The 22291-nt window shown below is 50.7% G+C and overlaps 1 protein-coding gene across 1 annotated transcript in view; it reads right to left on the bottom strand.

Annotated features, from left to right (window-relative positions):
• Window positions 1–9217: 9217 nt before the first annotated feature.
• Kif6 (kinesin family member 6) overlaps window positions 9218–22291 on the bottom strand; it is a 319301-nt gene continuing 306227 nt past the window's right edge. The window contains exons 20-23 of the mRNA XM_031347801.1: window positions 18441–18488; window positions 17869–17967; window positions 16086–16180; window positions 9218–10092 (exon numbers count right to left, since the gene is read on the bottom strand). Coding sequence (XP_031203661.1) covers window positions 10076–10092; window positions 16086–16180; window positions 17869–17967; window positions 18441–18488 — 259 coding nt within the window. The 3' untranslated portion in view covers window positions 9218–10075. The remainder of the gene's footprint in view (window positions 10093–16085; window positions 16181–17868; window positions 17968–18440; window positions 18489–22291) is intronic.

The raw sequence follows: 22291 nt of genomic DNA, 5'->3' as shown, positions 1-22291 counted from the left end.
TAACTCCTAGTAAACAACTGTTTGCACATGTGCGTAGAGTGAAAAAGACGCCATGTCACGGCCCATCCGGGGCATTACGTAGGGTAATGAGTGGACAGCCAATCATGGGCAGACACACCGCGCTGTGGGCAGACACGCCGCACTGTGGTGTATATAAGCAGTGCAGATTTTGGGCTCGACCTTTTTTTCCCTCTGGGAGAGGGCAGTAAACGTAGCTGCAGAAGGAACCTAGTGTGTCCGCGTGTCTTCTTCCCGGCGAGATGACTGTGCGGGCTACACACAGACATCACAGACACAGGCATCACAGACAGGGGCATCACAGACACGGGCATCACAGAGACAGGCATCACAGACACAGGCATCACAGACACAGGCATCACAGACACAGGCATCACAGACACAGGCATCACAGACACAGGCATCACAGGTGTGGGCATCACAGACAGGGGCATCACAGGTGTGGGCATCACAGACAGGGGCATCACAGACACAGACATCACCAACACAGGCATCACAGACACAGGCATCACAGACACGGGCATCACAGACACGGGCATCACAGACACGGGCATCACAGACACGGGCATCACAGACACGGGCATCACAGACACGGGCATCACAGACACGGGCATCACAGACACGGGCATCACAGACACGGGCATCACAGACACGGGCATCACAGACACGGGCATCAGAGACACGGGCATCACAGACACAGGCATCACAGACACGGGCATCACAGACACGGGCATCACAGACACAGACATCACCAACACAGGCATCACAGACGTGGGCATCACAGGTGTGGGCATCACAGACACGGGCATCACAGACACGGGCATCACAGACACGGGCATCACAGACACGGGCATCACACACACAGGCATCACAGACACGGGCATCACAGGTGTGGGCATCACAGGTGTGGGCATCACAGACAGCATCATGCTCGTAGCTTCATTAGCAGTGGCAGCAGAATCACGCTTTCCACTTTAACCAACCGGGACAAACCACCACCACTCTTGTAATAAGTAGTGTATGATTTGTTGGTACGTATTGGTTGTGAGGAGCCTCATAGAAAGCAAAGCCAGGGCACAATTTTAACAATTTAAGTATATGAACAAGTAAATGAGAGAGTAACAGGTGCAAGCTGCAGTCCTCTACAAGACCCAACAGAGAACGTGAGGCATCACTGAAATGAGGTGAGGCTGGGGCATGGCGGCTTGAAGAGCAAGAACAGATACTGTTCTTAGGCAGTATGAAGAGAGCCAAGGAGCCATGTTCCCTGAACCAGTACGTTCAGCTCCTGCTTTCCTAAGGCATTCAGGGCCTTCTGAAGCCACTACACTTACCCTTGATTTTTTTTTCTATTTTGGGGGATGTAGGGCCAACCAGGTTTCTGAATTACCAAGGCCAGTCTTTAAGCCAGGACTGAGCTTTCTCTGAGAGGCCAGGGAACTCTCAAGTCTGCTCCATTACACTGGGGAAGCCAGGTGTGTAACGGTCCAAAAGGTCATCCATTGACAATCAGACAGGACGAGCGAGGACTCTGGCCAGACAGGACTAGAGTGTCCAGGGCCCACCGTCCTCAGCCTGGACATGCAGCGCACAGGGAGTGCAATGCTTCTCGGGACAAGCAGCGCACAGGGGACACGCAGCAGTACACAGGGAGTGCAGCGCTTCTCAGGTAGAAGGAAATGACGGAAAAGAAAATCCACAAGAGAAAGAAGAGTGGAGGAAGTCCGAGACAGCCTAGGTAGGCGGAGCCAGAGGAGCCCTCTTCCTTCAGCTCTGCTGGGGAGTGGGACCAGCTTCACCAGGATTCAAAACTGAGGCTGGAGGCCATTGCCCTGGAAGACTTGGCCTCCACTCAGCAGATCCTTAACAGGGTTTGTTTTTTTTTTTTAATTTTCTTTTTTTCTTTCTTTTTTTTTTCCCGAAGGGGAAACAGGGAAAGGAGATATCATATGACATGTAAATAAAGAAAATATATAATAAAAATAAACAAACAAACAAACAAACTGAATTTATTTAGGGACAAAGGATCTGCTGAGTGGTGGCCAGGTCTTCCAGGGCAATGGCCTTCAGCTTTCTTTCCTGACAGCCTCTCTTCCCCTGCCCCACATTCTTCCCTCCCCGCCTCTTCCCTTCCTTTCTCTTCCTTCCCTTCCCACCCCACCCCACCCCATCCCACTCCACAAGATCCTTGGAGCATCCTGTAGGGTTGAAAAGATCTTCTCCCTTCCTGAAAGTGGGAGAGACTTCCCAAGACTCAGAAAGCTGTGATAGTCACAGGTCCTCTGGGAATTACATAGGCATGAAATACTTGTTAGAGGGAGTGGACTCTTGTGGACAAGTTGTGCAGACAGCCACAGTGGTGCATGTTTTGAAGGTTGTCACCTGTGCTTGGATGAGTTTCTCAGTGAGACAGCTGCCTCTGAGTCACCCACACTCCTTTAAGTAACCCCGGTCAGCTCCTTGGTGCACCCGCTGGACCTCAGTGGGGTCATTTTTGAGGTTCACAGTCCACGCCCTTTCTGGAATGACAGGTCATTTGGTCACATCTCCCCAGGAAGTCACATACTCTGCCCTTCCCTCTCCCCGCCCCCACTTCTAGCCATTCCTTTTACACAGACAAACTAGGTGTCCTGAATGTGTTGGGACCTGTCAGCCTCTGGCTATGTTTGGAAGAGATCTTGTTGGACTATAGAATCCTCGCACACATCCCACTTCCTAGCCCAGCATCTCCCTATGTGGACACTGCTCCTCTGAGGGAGAGACATGATTTATAACCTCTTGCAGGGAATTATAGTCAGTATCAGGCAGAGCCAATTTGTGCTTCCCCAGTGGGGCAGGCAAAATCAATTAATGATGAATGTAAAATGGCCAGGCGGGCCTGATGGCAGAGGATGGCCTAACATCCGGAGATGATAAGAATTTTCTGAAGCTGAACTAATAGGAAGATAGGAGGGGAAAAGATCAATCTCATGTACAATGGGCAGAGAATCCGGAGTACACAGTAGCTAGGCTACGGCCTCCTTCCATCTGACTGAAATAAAGGGCGATTCACCTGACCATTCAACATAGGTATTTACTTATGGACTCACGACAGAAAAGTCTACACAGAGGTGAATGAGCACTTTCCAAACAGGAGCCAAGAGGAGACAATGAGGCCCACCTGCCCTAGTTTGTGCCCTGTAGGAGAAAGAGTGAGAGGGGGAGGACTCATCAAGTGTCCCCCTAATAGAGCCAAGTGATGGAGGGCTGAGTTAGGCAAGGATACTAGGGTTCCTGAAGGTCTCCTTACAGTGGGCACTGTGTGAAGCAGATGGTACAGGTCTGTGTGGATCTTCATTTATCTGAGTTGTTGATCTCAAAGGAAGTCCAGGCTGCTGTGGTCAGCAGTGAGGATGTGGGAAGCTGAGGGGAGATTTTCATGGGGCCTCCAATCAAATAAGCAGCCACACCTGATATTACTCTTTTAAAAATTTTACTTATTGTACTATTTTAATGTGTCTGAGTGTTTTGCCTAAATGTATGCATGCACATCATAGGCATGGAGCCTGAGGAGGGGGTTAGATACCCTAGGACTGGAGTTACAGACGTTGTGAGCAACCATGTTGGTGCTGTGAATTAAGCCCAGGTCCCTGGAAGAGCACACAGTGCTCTTCACTTCCCAACCATCTTGCCAGCCCTGATACTGAACTTGCCCAATCATTGCTGCTGGTTTTGGAGTGTTCCTTTTATTTCTTTTTAGCATAAAGTGTGACTCTTATCTGAAAACATTGCTAAGGGTGGGGTCTGATGGAACTGGGAAGGGCTCTCCTTCTCCCCAGACCAGGAAGTTAATTTGCATACCCCCACATCCACAGTTCTGAAACAGAAGCCTTGGCCAGCAACTGGGCTTCCCTCAGCAGATCTGAGATTGTGTGGGATGGTTCACTGGGGAAATGACACCAGAAGTAATGGCAGAGGGTTTAGGAGGAGGCAGGGAAGAGTGTGTCTGCAAGCCAGGATCTGCTGCGAACCTTGGGGCTTGGCCCTACTGGGACACTTGGGAGACTGCAGAGAACAACTTAGACGGTCCACAGAAGGTGAGAAATCCAGGTGTTCATCTGCTTCCTGGGTGCCTCACCAGGTGAGGATTGCACCAGAGGAGCCAACTGTTTTAGCTCGCTTTCTGTTGCTGGGCAAACACCTCAACAACAACGATAACAATGACAACAAGAATGACAACTACAACAACAAACCACTTAGGAGAGGAAAGGGTTTATTTCAGTTCAAAGGTTATAGTCCATCACAAAGGAAAACTGAGGCAGAACTCCAGGCAGGAACCTGGAGACAGAAATTGAAGCAGAGACAATGAAAGAATACTTCTTACTGGCTTGCTCACAGACACAACTCACCTTTAACCACCTTCCTTACACATCCCAGGACTACCTTCTTGGGATGGGTGACCCCCAAAGTGGGCTAGGCCTTCCAACATCAATTAGAAACCAAGAAAATGCCCCCTATGGACACACCCTTTGACCAACCCGAGGAAGGCAGCTTCTCAGTTGAAGTTCATTCTCCTCAAGTGTGTCAAGATGACAGTGACAATCAGCTATGGCACCAACCCTATGCTGCATATGAGTGTGGAGACCTTTAGGAGGAGGAGAACCTTCAGATAGAAGGACATGTGGTCAGGATGGAAGGATGTTCACTGGAGGTGAACCAGCCTTTGAGGGCTGGGGGATGTGAGCAGAGTTCTGATGGAGTCGGCTACAGACTGTCGATTCTCATCTCCTTTCTGGTCATTATGGTTGTAATGTCTGCAGGGATATCGCCCCTCTGATGACCTTGACGTATCACTGGTTAGGTAGTCTGTCTTGACCCACCAGACAAATGCCTTGGAATCTTGGTAAGATTAGGAGGACCATGCTTTCTCTCCCGATGGCTATTTGTCTTGGTAGGATGCCTCATATGAAAGACCCTTCAGGTACCATGTCACTTCTTCAGAACATAGGTAGAATCCAGAACTATGAGAAGCACTGGGGTCAAAGAAGTCTGAGGCCTGGGACGCCATGGGTCATCACAGTCTGAGGCCTGGGACGCCATGGGTCATCACAGTTTGAGGCCTGAGGCCTGGGATGCCATGGGTCATCACAGTTTGAGGCCTGAGGCCTGGGATGCCATGGGTCATCACAGCCTGAGGCCTGGGACGCCATGGGTCATCACAATCTGAGGCCTGGGACGCCATGGGTCATCACAGCCTGAGGCCTGGGACGCCATGGGTCATCACAGCCTGAGGCCTGGGATGCCATGGGTCATCACAGCCTGAGGCCTGGGACGCCATGGGTCATCACAGCCTGAGGCCTGGGACGCCATGGGTCATCACAGTTTGAGGCCTGAGGCCTGGGACGCCATGGGTCATCACAGCCTGAGGCCTGGGATACCATGGGTCATCACAGTCTGAGGCCTGGGACGCCATGGGTCATCACAGCCTGAGGCCTGGGACGCCATGGGTCATCACAGCCTGAGGCCTGGGACGCCATGGGTCATCACTGCCTGAGGCCTGGGATACCGTGGTAGATGAAGAATGCTACAGATCACTCAGGCATGTGAGGGTGCTGACATGTATACTTTTATTAGTTGGTTTAATGGCTAATCTTCTCATTTTTTTTATTGAAAAGAATTCATACAATATATTTTGCCTTCTTTCAATTCCTCACAGGTCCTCCCCACCTCCCTACCTCCCCAACTGTTTCCTTGGAACCATCCATAATGTTAGGCTTTTACAATCTTTCTGCCTCTTCTTCCACACAGATCCCTGAATCTTGAGGGGAGCGGTTTGATGAAAAGATTCCATTTGGAACCGAGTGTTCCAAAGTCCCTCATTTAGTTACACGGTCTCTCCCCCCCCTCTGTCTCTCTGTGTGTCTCTGTGTCTCTTCTCCCTTTCCTGAAACCCCTCTCTCAAAACAAACAAGCTTTAAAAAAAGAAAGAGAAAAGAAAACCAAGAAAATAAAAACAATGTAAATAATAGCAAACAGGCAAAAAACCAATACGACAAAAAGTGCTCAAACACAGGAAAATGAAACAAAACAAAGATACTGCTGACCTCGTTTGTGTTGGCACATACTACTGGCACAGGGCCTGCCCTAGAGCATGGTTGAATGCCAGTGAGACTCCACTGGAGACATGTTCTCCAGGATGTTCTCTCTTCCAGGGGTTACTAACTGCAGACAGCTTCTTGCTTAGTGGTGGGAGCCATGTTCCCATTCCTTCCTCTGCTGCCTTGACATGGCCGAGGCGTGGCCACGGTACTTGTCAGCTCATGTGTGCATCCGTCCTGTTACGTGAGGAAGACACTGTTCCCTTGGAATCACCCAACACTCCCGGGCTTTACAATCTGTCTGTCTCCTTTCCCACACAGATCCCTGAGCCTTGCGGGAGGGATTTGATGAAAGCATCACATTTAGACCCGAGTGCTGCAAAGTTCCCGCTCACTGTGCACTGCCCAGCTTGGGGTGTCTATGTTAATGCTCATCTACTGGAAAAAGAGACTTTTCTGAGGAGGGCTGAGCAAGGCACAGACCCAGCATGATGTCCTTGGGAGACACTTTATTGCTATGTTCCTTTAGCAGAAGTATATTTTATCCTACTATGACCTATCTAGTCTCAGGTTCATGGCCACTTTAGGAGTGTCAACTGCGGGTTCCATCTCATGGGGTGGGCCTTAAGTCCATTCAAAACATTTGTGCTGCTATTGCATGGATATAGCTAGCGGGCGTGCCCTGTACTCACGGTGCTTGTGGCTGGGTGATATTGTACTCACAGTGCTTGTGGCTGTGCGATATTGTACTCACAGTGCTTGTGGCTGGGTGATATTGTACTCACAGTGCTTGTGGCTGGGTGATATTGTACTCACAGTGCTTGTGGCTGGGTGATATTGTACTCACAGTGCTTGTGGCTGGGTGATACTGGTGGCTCCTGTCCCCTCTGGTAGCATGCAGACTATCCAGCACCCTACACAGTGCTCTGTAGGTGTGAAGCGCAGACACAGTGCTCTGTAGGTGTGAAGCTTCTGGTTAGGCACCGGCCTGACATCTCCACGTTCAAGAGCTGTCATCAGCAACAGGGCCTTACCATCAGGGTTCAAGAGTAAGACATGTGTACAGCCTTGAAAATAGCCTGTGATGTGTGGGGGTTTTCATGGGGTGCCTTTGGCTGGTGAGTGTCCGTTATCTGGGATCTAAAAGCCACGGCCCACTATTAGCCATGTAAAGTGGAGTAAGTTAGGTCTTGTGCCTCATGGCTGTAAGCAGCGGACATAATGGATCTGAAATGCTTTTCAACAGTAAATGTAAAGGGCAGAGTGCACAGCACACTGGGAAGTTCTGGAGCTATTGTACACCGTGCCCGAAGGTTAATGTATGATCCAGCTATTGACATGAGTAATGCTATAGAACAAGTTCCCTCATCTCAGTGGTTTATGACAAGAGATGTTCAGTCCCTGACAAAAGGACTTGGAGTCAGCTGTGGCTGGGCTGGCCTGGGAAGCTCTGTGTTAGTCTCCAGACTGCATTGATTTTGCTCTCCGTAAGTTCCAGGACCTGGGCTAAAAGGACAACAGCTATCAAGTACATCTCACGATGTCACAGGAGTGAAACAAGCAAGTGTAGCCGCGCCCAGCCTCTGCCTGTGTCCCAGAGCTAAGCACACCTTTAAAGTGCAGGAGAACGCCTCTCCCCATGAGTCAGTGACAAAACTTTGGATGTAAATTCCAATAAATGTGGAGAATTGACAACAGTTACTCTGTGTCCCAGTGTCTCTGTCTGTTTTCTAGGATTCCCCTTTTAAAATTTTTATATATGTTACAGTGTATGTGTGTGTGCAATGGGTGTGTATGTGTGTATGCGTGTGTGTATTCACATGGCATGTGTGTGGGGGGGAGACATGCATGCCACAGGGTGCTTGTAGAGGTCAAAGGACAACTTTGGGAGTCAACTCTCTTCCTTCCACGTAGGTCCTGTGGATCAAATGCACGCCATCAGGGTTGGTGACAAATGCCTTTAACTTGCTGAGCAATCTGAAATTCCCTTTTGCACCATATGAGAGGGCACCTTCCCACCCTACCCTCCCCCTGTGGAGGGAATGAGAGACAGCTGAACTCAATCTAGGATTGGACCAGGGTCACTGGACGGCGGCTCTTCAGAAACCATTTGATCTTCATACTTGAACCCAGACATTCCTTGTTGTTCCTGTTCTACTGAGCCCATATGGAGTAATGGAGCATCCTTTCAAAGCATTCATCCCTTCCTCCCATTTGAAGAGACCCTTTAGGGGAAAGTACATTGTGGTCCAGTGTGGGTCTACACCAAAGCCCTAGCATCCACTGAGAGAATGCTCGCTAAGGAAGCTCCCTTAAGGTAGGTGCCAATGGACCATAATCCTGGGTTCTGGGCTGGTGTGTTCTCCACTTCTTTACTTCAGCTTGGGTGACCATTTCATATCCTGTGTGGGGCTGTGTCCCACATCTCAGTCCTTTTGGATCCAGGAGATAACATTTCCGCAGGAGAGTGAAAGTCAATGGTCTTGGGAAGATTTAGCATATGAACCACATCGAGGCACTCCAGGATCACTGATCCCAATCATGATAGGTTGTGGCCAGGTCCACATTATCTCCAGGACCCCAAGTGTGCATTTGCGAGACTGTATTTATTTGCTGTGGACTTGTGAAGAGCCTTCTGTTTGGCCTTACCTGTCCTACATCCTTTACCAGGGGTTGGGCTCGGGTGGGCAGGAGTGGCCCCCACCCCATGGGCTGGATCACTGAGCCGCAGGAATGCAGAAAGAGTGCAGCTTGAGAAGGAGGTTTGGACTCCTGATCTGCCACTCATCAACGAGGGAGTGTTTATTAGGCACTGGCTCTGTGCTAGGGTCCCAGGGAGGAGCTAGACAATAGGCTCTGGCCGTCTTAGCACTTTCCATCTTAAAGTCTTCAGCAGACCAAGAAACCAGCTGTGGAGGGGAGGGTGGCCTGCTCCATCCTGCTGGTTCCTCATGATATAAGCCAGGCTGTGGATCAGAGGAGCGCTACAGGCCTGCCTAGCTTCAGATGCCCCACATGGATGAAGAACAACAACACCGGCCAACAAATCCATGTTTGTGTCATCTCCTTGTCCACTCTCCAGGGTCACAAGTTCTTGTATTACTGAGCAGACACACCAGGGACATTTGTTAGACATTTTTTATTCAGATGTAATTATTTCTGGGCACCTATTTCTCTCTGCCCCTCCATTTCTCCCCAACAATAGTTGGGTTGGGACCCCAACACAGGTATCTGCTGACTGTGCTCCCCTCCCGTTTGTGTCTACTTAGTCCAAGACACAGGGCCAGGTTGCAGGATGCTGGGAGGTTCACTGAGGCAAGATCATCGGGCAGCTATGTTCCCCTGTGGGACAGGGGGTTTGGGCCTTAATTTTGTAGAGCCCCATGCAATGTGGTGGGGTGATGGCTCAGGGAACTGACAGCTGCAGAACTCTGAGTAGCTTCCCACTGTTCTCTGGTAATGCGAGGCCTTCAGACTGCAGGGTACATAGCTCCCAGGAGGTTTGTGCTGGCACGGTGGCATTGGAGGTGCCCTGCATTCTTATCTAGGGCTTGGAAGGCCTGCCTGGCTTGCCAAGGCCATTTCTGGGCTTGTAAGCCAGGGGTAGACTTTGGTGATGGCTGGCAAATAGTTATAAATAAATAATGGATTATCATCCTCCTCGGTTGCACTGCCTGGAATGTACCCCGCCCCATTATGATGATGTACTGCACCATCTCCAGGGCTCTCCAAAGCATGTCAGTGAGCTGCAGCCCTGGCTTACCTGCAGCTTCTTGGTAGTGCCCACCCTGCCAGCAACTCTGTCAGGACCTCCCACCAGCCGTGCATGCCCTCTCTGGTGCTCGCCCAGACACCATCCTCTCAGTAGTTCTCCTCCTCTGGCCTCCCTAGGGTATCTGAGGTCACCAGTGAGGGGCAGGCTCTTCATTGTCTCATTGGCCATTCTGTCAGCAGGACAGGGTTGGACACCCATCAGAAAGTCAGTTGCTTCCCAGGCCTGAAAGGAGACAGGGTGCTGGTTAGCTTGGGGCTGGGGATTTTCCCAGGGCTGATGCACACTAAGGAGAGGCTCGCTGTACTCTTTACCTCTGAACCTTGCCTCCCAAGCTATGGCAGAGATACTTTCTTTGTTAAGGTATCATTCCGGAGCAGACCCACACTCATTCCAAACCCATGGACCCGCAGGTGCCTCTACTTCACACACACACACATATGCACACGCGCGCACACACACACACACATACACACACACACACACATGCATGTACGCACGCAGGCACACATGCACATGTGAGCACTCGAACACTTTCTTTAAGCCAGGCGGTGGTGGCACATGCCTTTAATCCCAGCACTTGGGAGGCAGAGGCAGGCAGATTTCTGAGTTTGAGGCCAGTCTGGTCTACAGAGTGAGTTCCAGGACTGCCAGGGCTATACAGAGAAACCCTGTCTCGAAAAACCAAAAAAAAAAAAAAAAAAAAAAATTAGTCTTTAAGAAGAATCAGCCTTGGGTTCCACCCTAGACACACAGATTTAAGCCTGTGTTTGAGCGGAATCCTTACACCCATGACCATGAGTGTGCAGGCGAGGTACGAGTTCACAGTTCATCTGCCTAGAGTTTGGATCACATGTGTGCTGAGTGCACGAAGGTGCTGCTCAGATCTGGGTGAAGTGATGACCACATTTTGAACAGCTTCAGTGAGCAGGAGGCTGAGGGGGTGGTGGTGGTGGTGGTGAGAGCAGTGAGATCAGCTGGGAAAGTCAGTGTAGGCATAGGCAGCAGCAAATGGACCTGGAGCCCAGGTGTGCAGGAGTAGCGCGGGCTCTACCCCCACAGCACTACGGAGGCAGAGTGGGTGATTACAACATCCCACTGAATGTGATGGGTAAGAGGGTAACACAACATGGCTCTTGCCTGCAAACCTGCAGGTCTGGCATTGCACTCGAGGGCCCACTGTGGAATTCAGCAGAGATGGCCTTTTAAAAAACATATTCTTTCAAAATATTTATTTATGTATGTAGTGTGTGTGTGTGTGTGTGTGTGTGTGTGTGTGTGTGTATGCGCACACGCATGTGGGCCTATATGCTACTGCCTGTGTGTAGAGGACAAGGACAATTTGTGGAAATTGTTGTTGTTTCTTTTTTTTATTTTTTATTTTTATTTTTATTTTTCTTCCTTAACCACATAGGTGATAGAAATGGGATTTAGGTCACCAGGCTCAACACCCTTACCAGCTGAGCCGTCTCAATGGCTCTCTTTCCACAGACTCTGTCCTGGCCTAACCCAACACCAGGACGGGAAGGAAGTCAGGGCACATCCTCAGTTACAAAGGTTATGTTCAGCTCTAGGGCCCTTTAGACACTGCAGGCCACAGCACAGACCTATGGGATGGAAATCCTGTGGGTCCCAAGTAACTCCAGTACACAGCCAAGGCTGAGCCAGCTGTTCGGTCTCCCTAGTCCAAGGGCCGGGCAGGTGGGGTGAGCATGAGATCACCTCAGGCCTCAGGTAGGATGTTTCCTCTATGCTGTTGATGAGAAGTCTGGGTAGGATTACCTCACACTGCTGTTGGGAGGTGGAAGGGAGTCTGAACGAGCTCCCATCTCGAGCTCCCCACCTCTAAAGTCCTAACTCTCCAGGATACAGGTATGCAGCAGTGCCCAGGAAGGTTGAAGAAGGTGATGCCTTCCTGCTGCTACCTCCTCACACGAAGGGCCCACCACGCAGCCTCTCTGGTGCCGTTTTGTAGTACATACTGTGTTTGTTAGGCAACAGAGCTGCGGCGGCATAGAGGTGAGGGCACACCTGAAATGGAGGGCATCTACCATGGAATGGGGCCATGTCTCATTACCAAGCCACCTTCCCTGCTGCCAACTCGGGTGTGCAGTACATTGTGAGAGACTGTCTCTGAAGAGGCTAACTACAGAGGCGGGTGGATGCTATTGCTGACACACAGAGATCACCGCACGACCTGCCCAAGGCTACAAATGGCAGAAATGGCTTCACTTGAGGGCTTGTGCTTCCTAATCCCCCCTCTCACTTTCTCTTCATCTCCTGCCTCTGAGCCCGGGATGGGCTCCAGAACTTAAGTGGGAGTTCAGCCTTTTCCTGGCACCTACTGAAGAGGGAGAACTCGTGGTCACAGAGTCACTCCAACGGACTTTTCTAGATGGAAAAACCCAAAATTCGAGAATTAAGGGAGATTGTAAGGGGGTCTGCAGAAACGGGCCAACCTTATTTCCTCAGATGTCAGACGCATGCTTGGCAGTGCAAGGACAGACTTGACTCCATGGATGACGGATGCCCCTGTGGGGGGACATATACCTGTCTGCAGGTGCCCTAGCAGGGATTTAAACATTTTGCTGGCATTTCCCTGGGTCCTAAATCAAGCCGATTCATCCTGGCTCTTGGTGCTTTCTCAGAACAGGGAGCCTTATGTTAAATTGCCCTCTCTGGGATCTCGCTTCCTCTATAGTCACAAATTCCCAGTAATGAGTGCTGGGAAGAAGCCATGACAGGATGGATGCTAAATTAGGAGCAGAGAGTCCCAGTCAGGGCAGGGTGTTTGCTTTGGCTGGGGTGGCGCAGGCCTGGCTGCCGTTTACCAGGCAGCCGGGCCTGAGAAGTGGGCTGCATGCAATATGTTACATGGTGGGACCCGGGCCATCAGCTGTGTCTGGACAGGTTAAGCCTACTGGCTGTGTGGGACATGGCCCCTTTAGCCCCCTCGCCATGGCTTCCCCAGAGTCTGCATGGTCAGTAAGAAACCAGAGGGGCGGGGGCAGTTCCTTAGAGAGTAAGAACCGGATTGCGGGACTTGTGTGTGTTGATGAATTGCTTCCTGGCTGCCGTTTGGAGAGTCACACTCCTGGCTGCAGGACACAGGGGGCTACAGTTCTGCTTTTCAATCCATCCTGGTCCTATTCCCCAGAGGCCGAGAGGCTCAGCAGAGAGGGCCACTCTTTCTCCTTGTGGCTTTTGAGACAGTGTGGCTTGGTGGAGAGAGCAGCAGAACATGTGGGCTTCCATGGTTCTGCTTCCCATTAACTAGACAACCTTGGGCAATTTCTTCATCTGTAGTAAGCCTCAGATTCCTCACTTATCAGAACAGGGGTCAGGATCTTGTCTCTGTTTGCCTTGTAGTGCATCAGGAGCATAAACTTCAGTAATATAAATGAAAATCTTTGATGACTAACCAAAAGAGAGAGAGAGGGAGGGAGGGAGGGAGAGGGATAGAGATAGAGAGAGAGAGAAAGAGAGCGAGAGCGAGAGCAAGAGAGAGAGAGAGAGAGAGAGAGAGAGAGAAAGAGAGAGAGAGAGAGAAAGAATGTGAAAGCAATGTGTAAGTGAGTTGTGTGCCTGTACCCACATATGTGCATGTGGAGGCCAGAGGTCAATCTTGGGTATTAATATTTAGAAGGCATCCATCTATTTTTACATTATTTAATGAACTTAGAGTATGTGCTATGGAGCCCACACATGTGAGCTCAGAGGGCAACTTGTGGGGGCTGGTTGTCACCTTCCAGCAAGGAGTGCTGGGATCAAAGTCATCAGACATGGCAATGAGCATGTTTACCTTCTGAGCCACAGAGCTGGCTCCACCTTGCTTTCTGAGACAAGGTTTTTCACTGGGACTGGACACTCAGCTGTTAGCCTAGACTGGATGGCCAGACAGGAGTCACCTGTCTCTGCTTTCCTAGCACCAGGATTGTAAGCGTATGTCCATGCCCAGCTTTTTACATTTGTTCTGGGGATAAAACTTGGGTTCTTGTGTCTGTGTAGCCAACATTACTGACAGGACCGTCTCCCAAGCCCTGATACACATTCTAAGTAAAGTACTCACACTGGGCAGAGGCCTTTAACCCCAACACTATGGAGGGAGAAGTAGGCAAGGCCAGTTTGGCCTACAAAGCAAGTTCTAGCCAAGGTAATACAGAAAGAACCCTGTCTCAAAAAACAAACCAAAACAAAAAGTAAAGTGCCCAGGCTTTGCTCTGTGGCTCTCTTCTGTCAGGGACAGGGACAGGGACAGGGACAGGGACAGTGTCAGCAGGTACCATTCTGACACCAACTTTGGGCTTGCATCTCTTCTAAGAGTGTTAGGCAGCAAATGCCTCAACACTGCTTGCTTCCTTGCAGGCTCTGTGGGGAGGAATGATGGTTGTCTTCTGCAGTTCCTATGGGGAGGGCAGTAGGGCCCTTCCTTCCCTCTCTTATGTCCCCACATCATCTCTTCTTACTTCCTTGGGGAGGTTTTTGGTTCCCATGTGATGGTTAATCTTGATGGTCAACAAAGAGTGAAAAGTACCTAAGAAGTCAGGAAATTACATTTCTGGGTGGGTGACATTTGCAGAGAAGATTAACAAAGCAGGAAGGAGCCACCCTGAATGTGCAGGCTCCATCCAGTAGGCTAGGGTTCCAGACAGGATAAAAGCAGGGAAGGAAAGAGCCTTTTAATCGTTTTGCCTGCTTCCTGGCCCCATCCTGTGTGCTGCTCTTCTCTGCCCTTCCTGCCCCCATGGACTGACGTTCTGATACCATGAGCTATGGACTGACATTCTGATACCATGAGCCCAGACGGAACTTTGTTCCCTTAGAGTTGTCTGCTCAGGTATCTTGACACATCAGTGGAAAGGCGACAGACACACATCATACTGTGAGCTTCCTCCTCCTGCTGCAACATTGCTGTCCTTACACAAAATCATCTTCACAGCCCCCACTTAAGAACAGCTTATGCCTGAACTCCTGAGTTTCTTCAGCTCTGGCCCCAGCTCCCTCCTCTGCACAGCCACCCTCCCTACGTATGCCTGACCCTACATAAAATGGCATTTGTCCACCACTACTGTGTGGTAGGGCCCACGCTGCTGCTCCTGGCGCTCAAGCGGTGGCCATCCAGTGACACGCTAGTTGTGTGCTGTGATGAGAGCAGTCCTCCTTCAGCGCCAGTGTCCCGTCCATGTCAAACTGAACCTTTCTAAGCCACAACCGGGCAATAGAGAATCTGAGCATGATATCCACCTGGGCAAGGTGTCAGCCACATGACCCAAGCTGTCTGTGGTCTGAGTCGGTGCACGAGGCTTGCTTGTCTGTGTGGTGAGGCTGGGAGGTGGGGCCTTTAGAGGGTAGGGTCAATTGGGAGATCCTTGGGTCTCTGCTGAAGCCTGAGCCCTGAATGACCCTTGGTTCCTGTCTCACCATGTGACCTTCCCTCTTATCCCAGCTGCCATGAGGATCTAAGCAGAGCAGAGCTGCTGCAACCGCTGTGTGCATCCTTGAACTCCTAGAACTGGATTAGTGGGGCCGCTTTTCTTGACTGAGTTGCCCAGCCTTGGACATTTTATTATAGCAATGGAAAACAGACAAGCAGGTACACCATTAAGGAGTGCAGCTTTTGGCAAGCCAAGACAAACATTAGGTCATTTGAATACTGTGGTGAGGCCAAGGTTAAATTCAAATGCAGCCTGGCCTTGTTCCTGTGGGTATCCAGGAATGGAAGAGGCTTGTCCGTGGAGAAAAGATGGTTAGCTGACAAGAGCACAGGACCAGTGAGGAAGGCCAGGGGACTTCTCATCCCGCTGTGGGACAGGTATGTCCTCCAATTCTGACAGTGTCCCCAGCCCCCGGCCCACAAGTGATATTTACGTCCATAGCTCCAAGAAGAGAGTGAGGTCTCTAATCAGGGTTTCAAGGAAAGACCAAACCTCCCTCAGCTCCTTCAGTTTGGAGAAGGCTGGGCAGGAGACGGGACAGAGAACAAAGCCACGGTCAGGAGCAGGGAGAGGGAGTCTGGCCAGGTGCATGCAGCAGGGGCACCCAAGCCACCCACCCACACACCTGGCCCCTGGGACGAGGGGTGACAGGCCAGGACGTGGCTGCAGGAGCTAATGTGATTTCCCTTGCAGATTCCTGCTTGCTTCAGTTTTCTCTCAAGTCTGGGACAGAAGAGTGGGGACTGCCGGACCCTGGAGGGGTCCCAGGGGATGTGTACTTACATTTCTTCTGTAGAATGCTCTGTCTGGCCTTGATGAATGCTAGGATGTCGGAGTCTGTCTGTCTGTCTCCAGTGAGAGGGATGGATGATATGGGCCTTTCCAAGATTGAGGACAAACGCACATCACAATGTTATAAGTCACTGCACCCTACCCTGCACCTTATACCCGGATGTAGTGAGTGAGTGCGTGTGCGTGTATGCGTGTGTGGTCAGAGAATAACCTGGTTCTCTCCTCCAGAGGGCTTTAGGGGTGAAACTCAGACTATCAGACAGGCTTGTGTAGGCTTTTACCCACTGAGCCTGCTCTTCTGTTTTGAGGCAGTTGGTTTTCATCTGCCTTTCCAGCTTTCCTTTATGAAAACCTCACATTGTATTCCTCCTCTTATCACTCCTGGAATAGATTTCAAATCCTGCCCCAGGACTTCCTGGGTCCTAAGAGCCCTGATCCTGGTTCACCCCTGAACTTTATTTTTCTACTTCAACAAACTGACCGTCCGTCCAGTCTTGGGGCCTTTACTCCAGCTGCTTCCACTCCCTGAGGCTGCCCCGGATGCACTGGTACACAGCTGACTGATGCCAGTCATCTCCAGCCTTCATATTCTCTCATCCCAGACTTACTCAAACCAAACAAATCCTACCTACCTTTCCTTTGGCACCCAGCATAGATTTGACATCTTGATGATGTCACCCCTGTACCCACGCACTGCTGACAAGGTGTAGCTATTTGCCCCCAAGGCAGAGGCTGCTATTCTCTATCTCTTTCAAATCACAACCATATTGAGCTAAAGTGCTACTGTTAAAAACTACATTTCCCAGCATCCTTTGTAGCCATGTGGCCAAATTTGTAAGTAGAATTGTTGTGTGAGATGGAAAAATTCTTCCGAAAAGGGGAGAGTACTGGCTTTTCTTCCCCTCTTCTTCATGTGGCTTAGAGAACACCCCACCCCCCTGCCCCCGGCTTTGCCAGTCTCATGCCTGGGAACCATGAAGTGAGTGCGTTCTTGGACAGCCAGGTGATGAACTTGTTCTGGGTCACTGTGAATTTTGGTGGGCACCCTATCTGTAGAGTTCTGCTCAGGAGCTGCATGGTGGGGGTTGGAGGGTAGAGGTGGGTGTTTAGGAACAGCAATAAGAGATGGTGAATTCCACCAGTAGAGGTGCACTCAGCCTGAGGCAGCTCTGAGAGAAGGGCTCAGATAGGTGACTAGGGTTCTAGTCTCATGGTTCCAGTAGCCCTTGCTGGCTAGAGGCCCTGTAAACTCTGTCAGTCTAAGCAGGCCCCGGCTTCCTGGGGAGGCTACTCAGCTCTCTTTAGTGGTGAGCAGAGGGCTCTCCAGATCTTCTCTAACTGGCTTTTTTTTAGGGGAGGGGAGGATGGGACAAATTTCTACTATATAGATCTGCCTGGTTTTGAACTTACAGAGTTCCACCTGCCTGGTTTTGAACTTACAGAATTCTGCCTGCCTCTGTCCCCCCAAGTGCTAGGATTAAAGGTGTGCACCACCACACCTGACTCATCTTATACATTCAGCAGGAGATGGGAGCTACTCTGACCGGGCCTCATAGATTTTGGGGGGGAAGTCCTCTTGGTTTGAGAGTTTGGATGCAAGAGAAGAATGTGGGTGTGGGTGGGGGAAAGCCTCCCAGGTCAGGGCAGAGGTCAGCTCCAGGTTCTGCCTACTGCAATGGATGGACAGGGACCCCTCTTGTTGGAGAAGTAGACCTTCGGCCCAGTCCGCTCACTACAGGGCTGTCACGGTATTAGGGATGAGGTACACACATACCTATCTTGCACTGGAGCCCTGGAGCCACTGGGCTCTTGGCTGTGTTGATTGGGGCAAGGGGGGCAAGGCGAGGGAAGGATTCTTCTGGCATTCCTATCACTGGAAGAAAACAAACAAACAAACCAGAAGTCACAGGAAGTTCAAAGAGAAACGCAGAGCTAACAGTTAGCGGCTTTGGTGGACTGAGTGTATTATCTCCAAATTCCTATGCGAAAGCCCTAGTTCCAAGAGTGATGACATTTAGAGGTATGCCTTGTAGACAGATGACCAGATAATGACTAGATAGATGAGAGCTTGTAGGTGGAGCTCTCATGAACGGCTAGTGTCCTGTAAGAGGAAGGCAGACAGACACAGCAAGAAGGATGTGTCTGTACACCCAGAAGGGAGCCCACAGCAAGAGCTATATCCCTGTGCTATAGAATCCATAGGTTGAATTCTGCCCCTAAAGTGATGGAGACAGAGTCTTTGGGTTGAGAGGAGGTAACAAGGCTAGACCTTCAAGACTGGGGTTGATAATGTTACAAAAGAAACAGAAGTGCTTCCTGACCCTGCCACTGTGGGGTGGGGCTCACCAGACATCCAGCCTGCCAGCTCCATTTTCAACTTCCAAGTCTCGAGAACTGTGACCAAACAAACGTAGAAAAGCAAATGAGAGTGGGACATAGCACAATGAAGGAAAGCTCATTGGATACACACAAGATCCTGGTGTGTTCCCCAGTACCAGAAAAACCAACCACCAATGGCCAGTGAGCCACCCAGACACTGACATTTTGTGACAGCAACCCGAGAAGACTCGAGAGGCTACATGGTGAGTTTCATTGTTGGAGCAAAGCCTTGTTGTCCTGAAGAAGATGGACAAGCAGGCAGTGATGTGAAGATCACAGCTGTCCTTCACGGATGGTGTCTACAACCAGGCCCTCTGGCAGGGCTCCACGGATGCATGCCCGTTGGCCTGCAGGGTAGGGGCAGAGACCCAGACTCACCCTCAGAAGTCTAAGGCATTCCGTTAAGACTTTTCGGGGCACCAGCTCAGGAAAGAATTCCAGGACTAGTCAGTTTATGAGGCAGAGATGTGGGCTCATAGATGCATTTTAAAAAGGCATGTGACTGGAGAATAGGTGTGCATCCAGGAACAGAGGTGTGGGCTGCTCAAAGAAGAGCCTCAGAAAGTGAGGGGTGTCACATGTGGGTGCGGGATCCTCAGGAGAGGAGCACAGCTGACTGTATTAGCAGTAGCCGTTTAAACCTTTCTGTGGCTCTGCAGTTATATCTCAAAAGACTGCTTGAAAATCACCTCAGCCTTTCCCTTCCTCTCTCCTCTGAGAAATGGGATTATGGGATGGCCCCAGAGAATCCTTGGTGAATCCTTGGGTGAAGTGATAGTGGGATAAGGCGATACCAGAGGCATTAGGACTGCACGAGGGATTAGAACATGTCCTTTTCCTGTTTCTGTGAGAGTCCTAGGCCTCAGGAGACTTATGGCTGGGAGGGGAGAGAGATGGTAAGCAGTTGCTAACTGCTCTGGGGTCCTTGCCTCTCTGCTGGTAAGCCCCATCAAATGGATTCTGGGGTGAGGTCTTCTTTCCTCTGTTGTGTCCCTAAATTTTTCCACATTTCAGTTTAGTCCCTGCTGTGGTCTGGACAGGAAGTGTCCCCTCCCCCTCCCAGAGGCACTGCTGTTCATGGCTGCCAGCCTTGGGGAAGAGACTGGGTCCTGAGGGATCTGCCTTCAGCCTCTGATGGATTCCCCAATGCTGGCATTATTAACAGACAGATGGCAGAGATCAGGAGGTGGGTCCAGGTTTGAGGAAGTAGGTTACCAGCAGAGGCAGCTTCTAGGCCCTGTCTGTCTGTCTCTGCTTCCCACGGCTTTCATGAGGCGAGCCTACACTGTCTCCTCTGTGTGATGTGAGGCCTCCGCTCAGTTCAGAGCAATGGATCCAGCTGACCTCAGTCTGAAACCTCTGCAAACTTGGGACAGTCAAGTTGTATTGTCACAGCATGGGAAACTGAGACACAAGCCCTTGTGTGATGAGAGGAGGACGTCGCCATCATCCTCATCTTCAGAGATGTGAGCACAGGTGGAGAGGGGTTACAAAGCAGAGGCCTCCACTGTGCTCCCAGCCTTCCCGTCCCACTGACTGTCCTGGCTGCTGTTACAGAAGGCACTCTATCCCTTGGCTGCACTGCTCCCCTGCATGGTCTCTCACGGGTGGAAGATCCACATCCAGTAGCTCGCAGCACTGCTGCCTGATGTGTGCTCCTGGCCCAGGACTCCTGGCTGCAGGATTTCCACATTCCTCTTGTGGAGGAGCAAAGGCAGGTTGTTGTTTGTTCTCCGTCTCTCTAGGCTATCCTGCAATATGCTCTGCCCTATGGACGGGGGAGCCTCTGCCCTACGGATGGGGGAGCCTCTGCTCTACGCTGGTATGCTTCCCTGAAGAGTGGTGTCGGAGGGGAAAGGGGCTCAACGTGTCAGAACCTTCATTTGATAGCTGGCGACACTGGTAGGGAGCTGGGCCAGGGTGACAGACACGTGAGACAGCTTAGTAAGTCCACTGTCATCTATCCAAGCTCTTGATTAGGCCCACAGCTTGCTTTCCCACTTAGGAGTTTGGCTAGTTGCCTAATGCCAACTGTCTGCTCTGCTCTCCCACCTGACATGACGAGAAGGTCTCTTACCCTGGGGCCGTCTCCACAGGCTCAGGACTGCGACTCAAATAGACAGGAGGGAGGCCAGAGTGTGTGGCTCCCAACGCCCTACCCACACCCCCATGCTCATCCCATAGCTGTCTAAAGTTTCTCTGTGACACCCTAGAGAGAGAACAGTAGACTGGAGCTCCTCTGTGCTGGTTCTGACGTGGGGTGCTGCAGGACCAGGGATGGCCACAAGGTGGCAGACTCTGCACATGCTTCTTGAGAGACTAACTGCCATAGTTTTGAGTTTCAAGAGGGTGGCTGGGGGGAAAGCCTGGAAAAGGGTAGGAGGGGTTTCCTCCTGCAGGGGCTACCTTTGCAGCAGGTCAAGGGCAGTCTAGAAGCACTAGTGAACCTGTGGGAATAAGCCTCTGGCTGTCAAACGGCTCTTCCACGTGATGCTCTCCCAGCTTAGTTTTCTTTAGCGGCCAGGGAATGTTCAGGGTGCCACATTGCTGAGGGCCAGGAGCGAATGGTGGAGTGTGAGAGATGAGCCAAGCAGCATGGCAGAGGGATGTGACCACCAGGGAGACGGAGGTAACCAGGGGTTCCTGTAGAGGCCAGCTGCCTGGTCTATCCGCTCCTGTGACTCAGGCAGGAGGATGGCACCCTGTGAAGTGTGGAGGGAAAGGACCCCCAGTTCCTAAGCTGTTCCCCATTCTGGAATACCACAGTTCAGATCTTCCTGCCTCTGGTTCCCAAGTGCTGGGATTAAAGGTGTGCACCACTAAGCCCAGCCCCATTAATTAACTAATTAGTTACCATTAGTTACCATTGCACACATAAGTGCACATATATTTTGGTGGAAGTCTCTTGTAAGATATGTACTTTGCAAATATCCTCTGTTTTGTGCATACTTCTTTCTTAACAGAGTCCTTTTATTTTTATTTTATTAATTCTTCATTTATTTGTGAGCGTGTGTTTGTATGAGCGTATGCACATGCTTGTTTAAGGATGCCTGTGGAAGTCAGACGATGGCATTGGATCCTGTGGAGCTAGAGTTCCAGGTGCCTGTGAACAGCCCCAAGTGGGCGCTGGGACTGAGCTGCAGCCTGCTGGCATCTCTGGCCTGGTGGCATCTCTTAAGATTTTAATAAAGTTCAATTTACTGTCTTTTCTTTTTTGAATTTACTGATTTTTAAAATATCCAGGCATCCCAACAAAACACAGTTGTTGCTCTGTGGTGAGAGGCGGGCACTGCTTCCTGAGGCAGAGTGTCAGGGAAGCGTGGGCACTGAGAGGCGGGCACTGCTTTTTGCAGTGCCAGGGAAGCGTGGACACTAAGGCCCGGCATGATCTGGGAGGCCTGGGGAATGTCAACCAGAAGAATTTTTTCTAGATAAGATCTTTTTAAATTAAAAATATTAATTTTTAATTATGTATATGTGTGTGTGTGCCCACAGAAGCCAGGAGTGTGGGATCCCCCTTTCCTCTAGAGCTGGAATTACCAGTGGTGTTGTGAAAGGCCTGGGCCAGGTGCTTGGAACCAAGCTCAGGCCCTCTGCAAGGGCAGCCAGTGCTCTTAACTGCTGAGCCATCGCTCCAGCCCCAAGACTCTGTAAAGACAGTTTCTGAAGACTTGCATAGGCAGCACAGACAGTCCCCATGAGCCCTGTCCATTTCTACAGCAGCTGGTCCAGCTGCTACTCCTACCCAGCCAGCCCTGAACTCAAGCTCGCACACCTCATGTGGCAGTTCTGACAGTTTACTTCTTTCGGCTGCAGTA

Source organism: Mastomys coucha, unplaced genomic scaffold (genome assembly GCF_008632895.1).
Source record: "Mastomys coucha isolate ucsf_1 unplaced genomic scaffold, UCSF_Mcou_1 pScaffold3, whole genome shotgun sequence".
Taxonomy (NCBI): Eukaryota; Metazoa; Chordata; class Mammalia; order Rodentia; family Muridae; genus Mastomys; species Mastomys coucha.
This window is presented reverse-complemented; position numbering and strand designations above follow the sequence as displayed.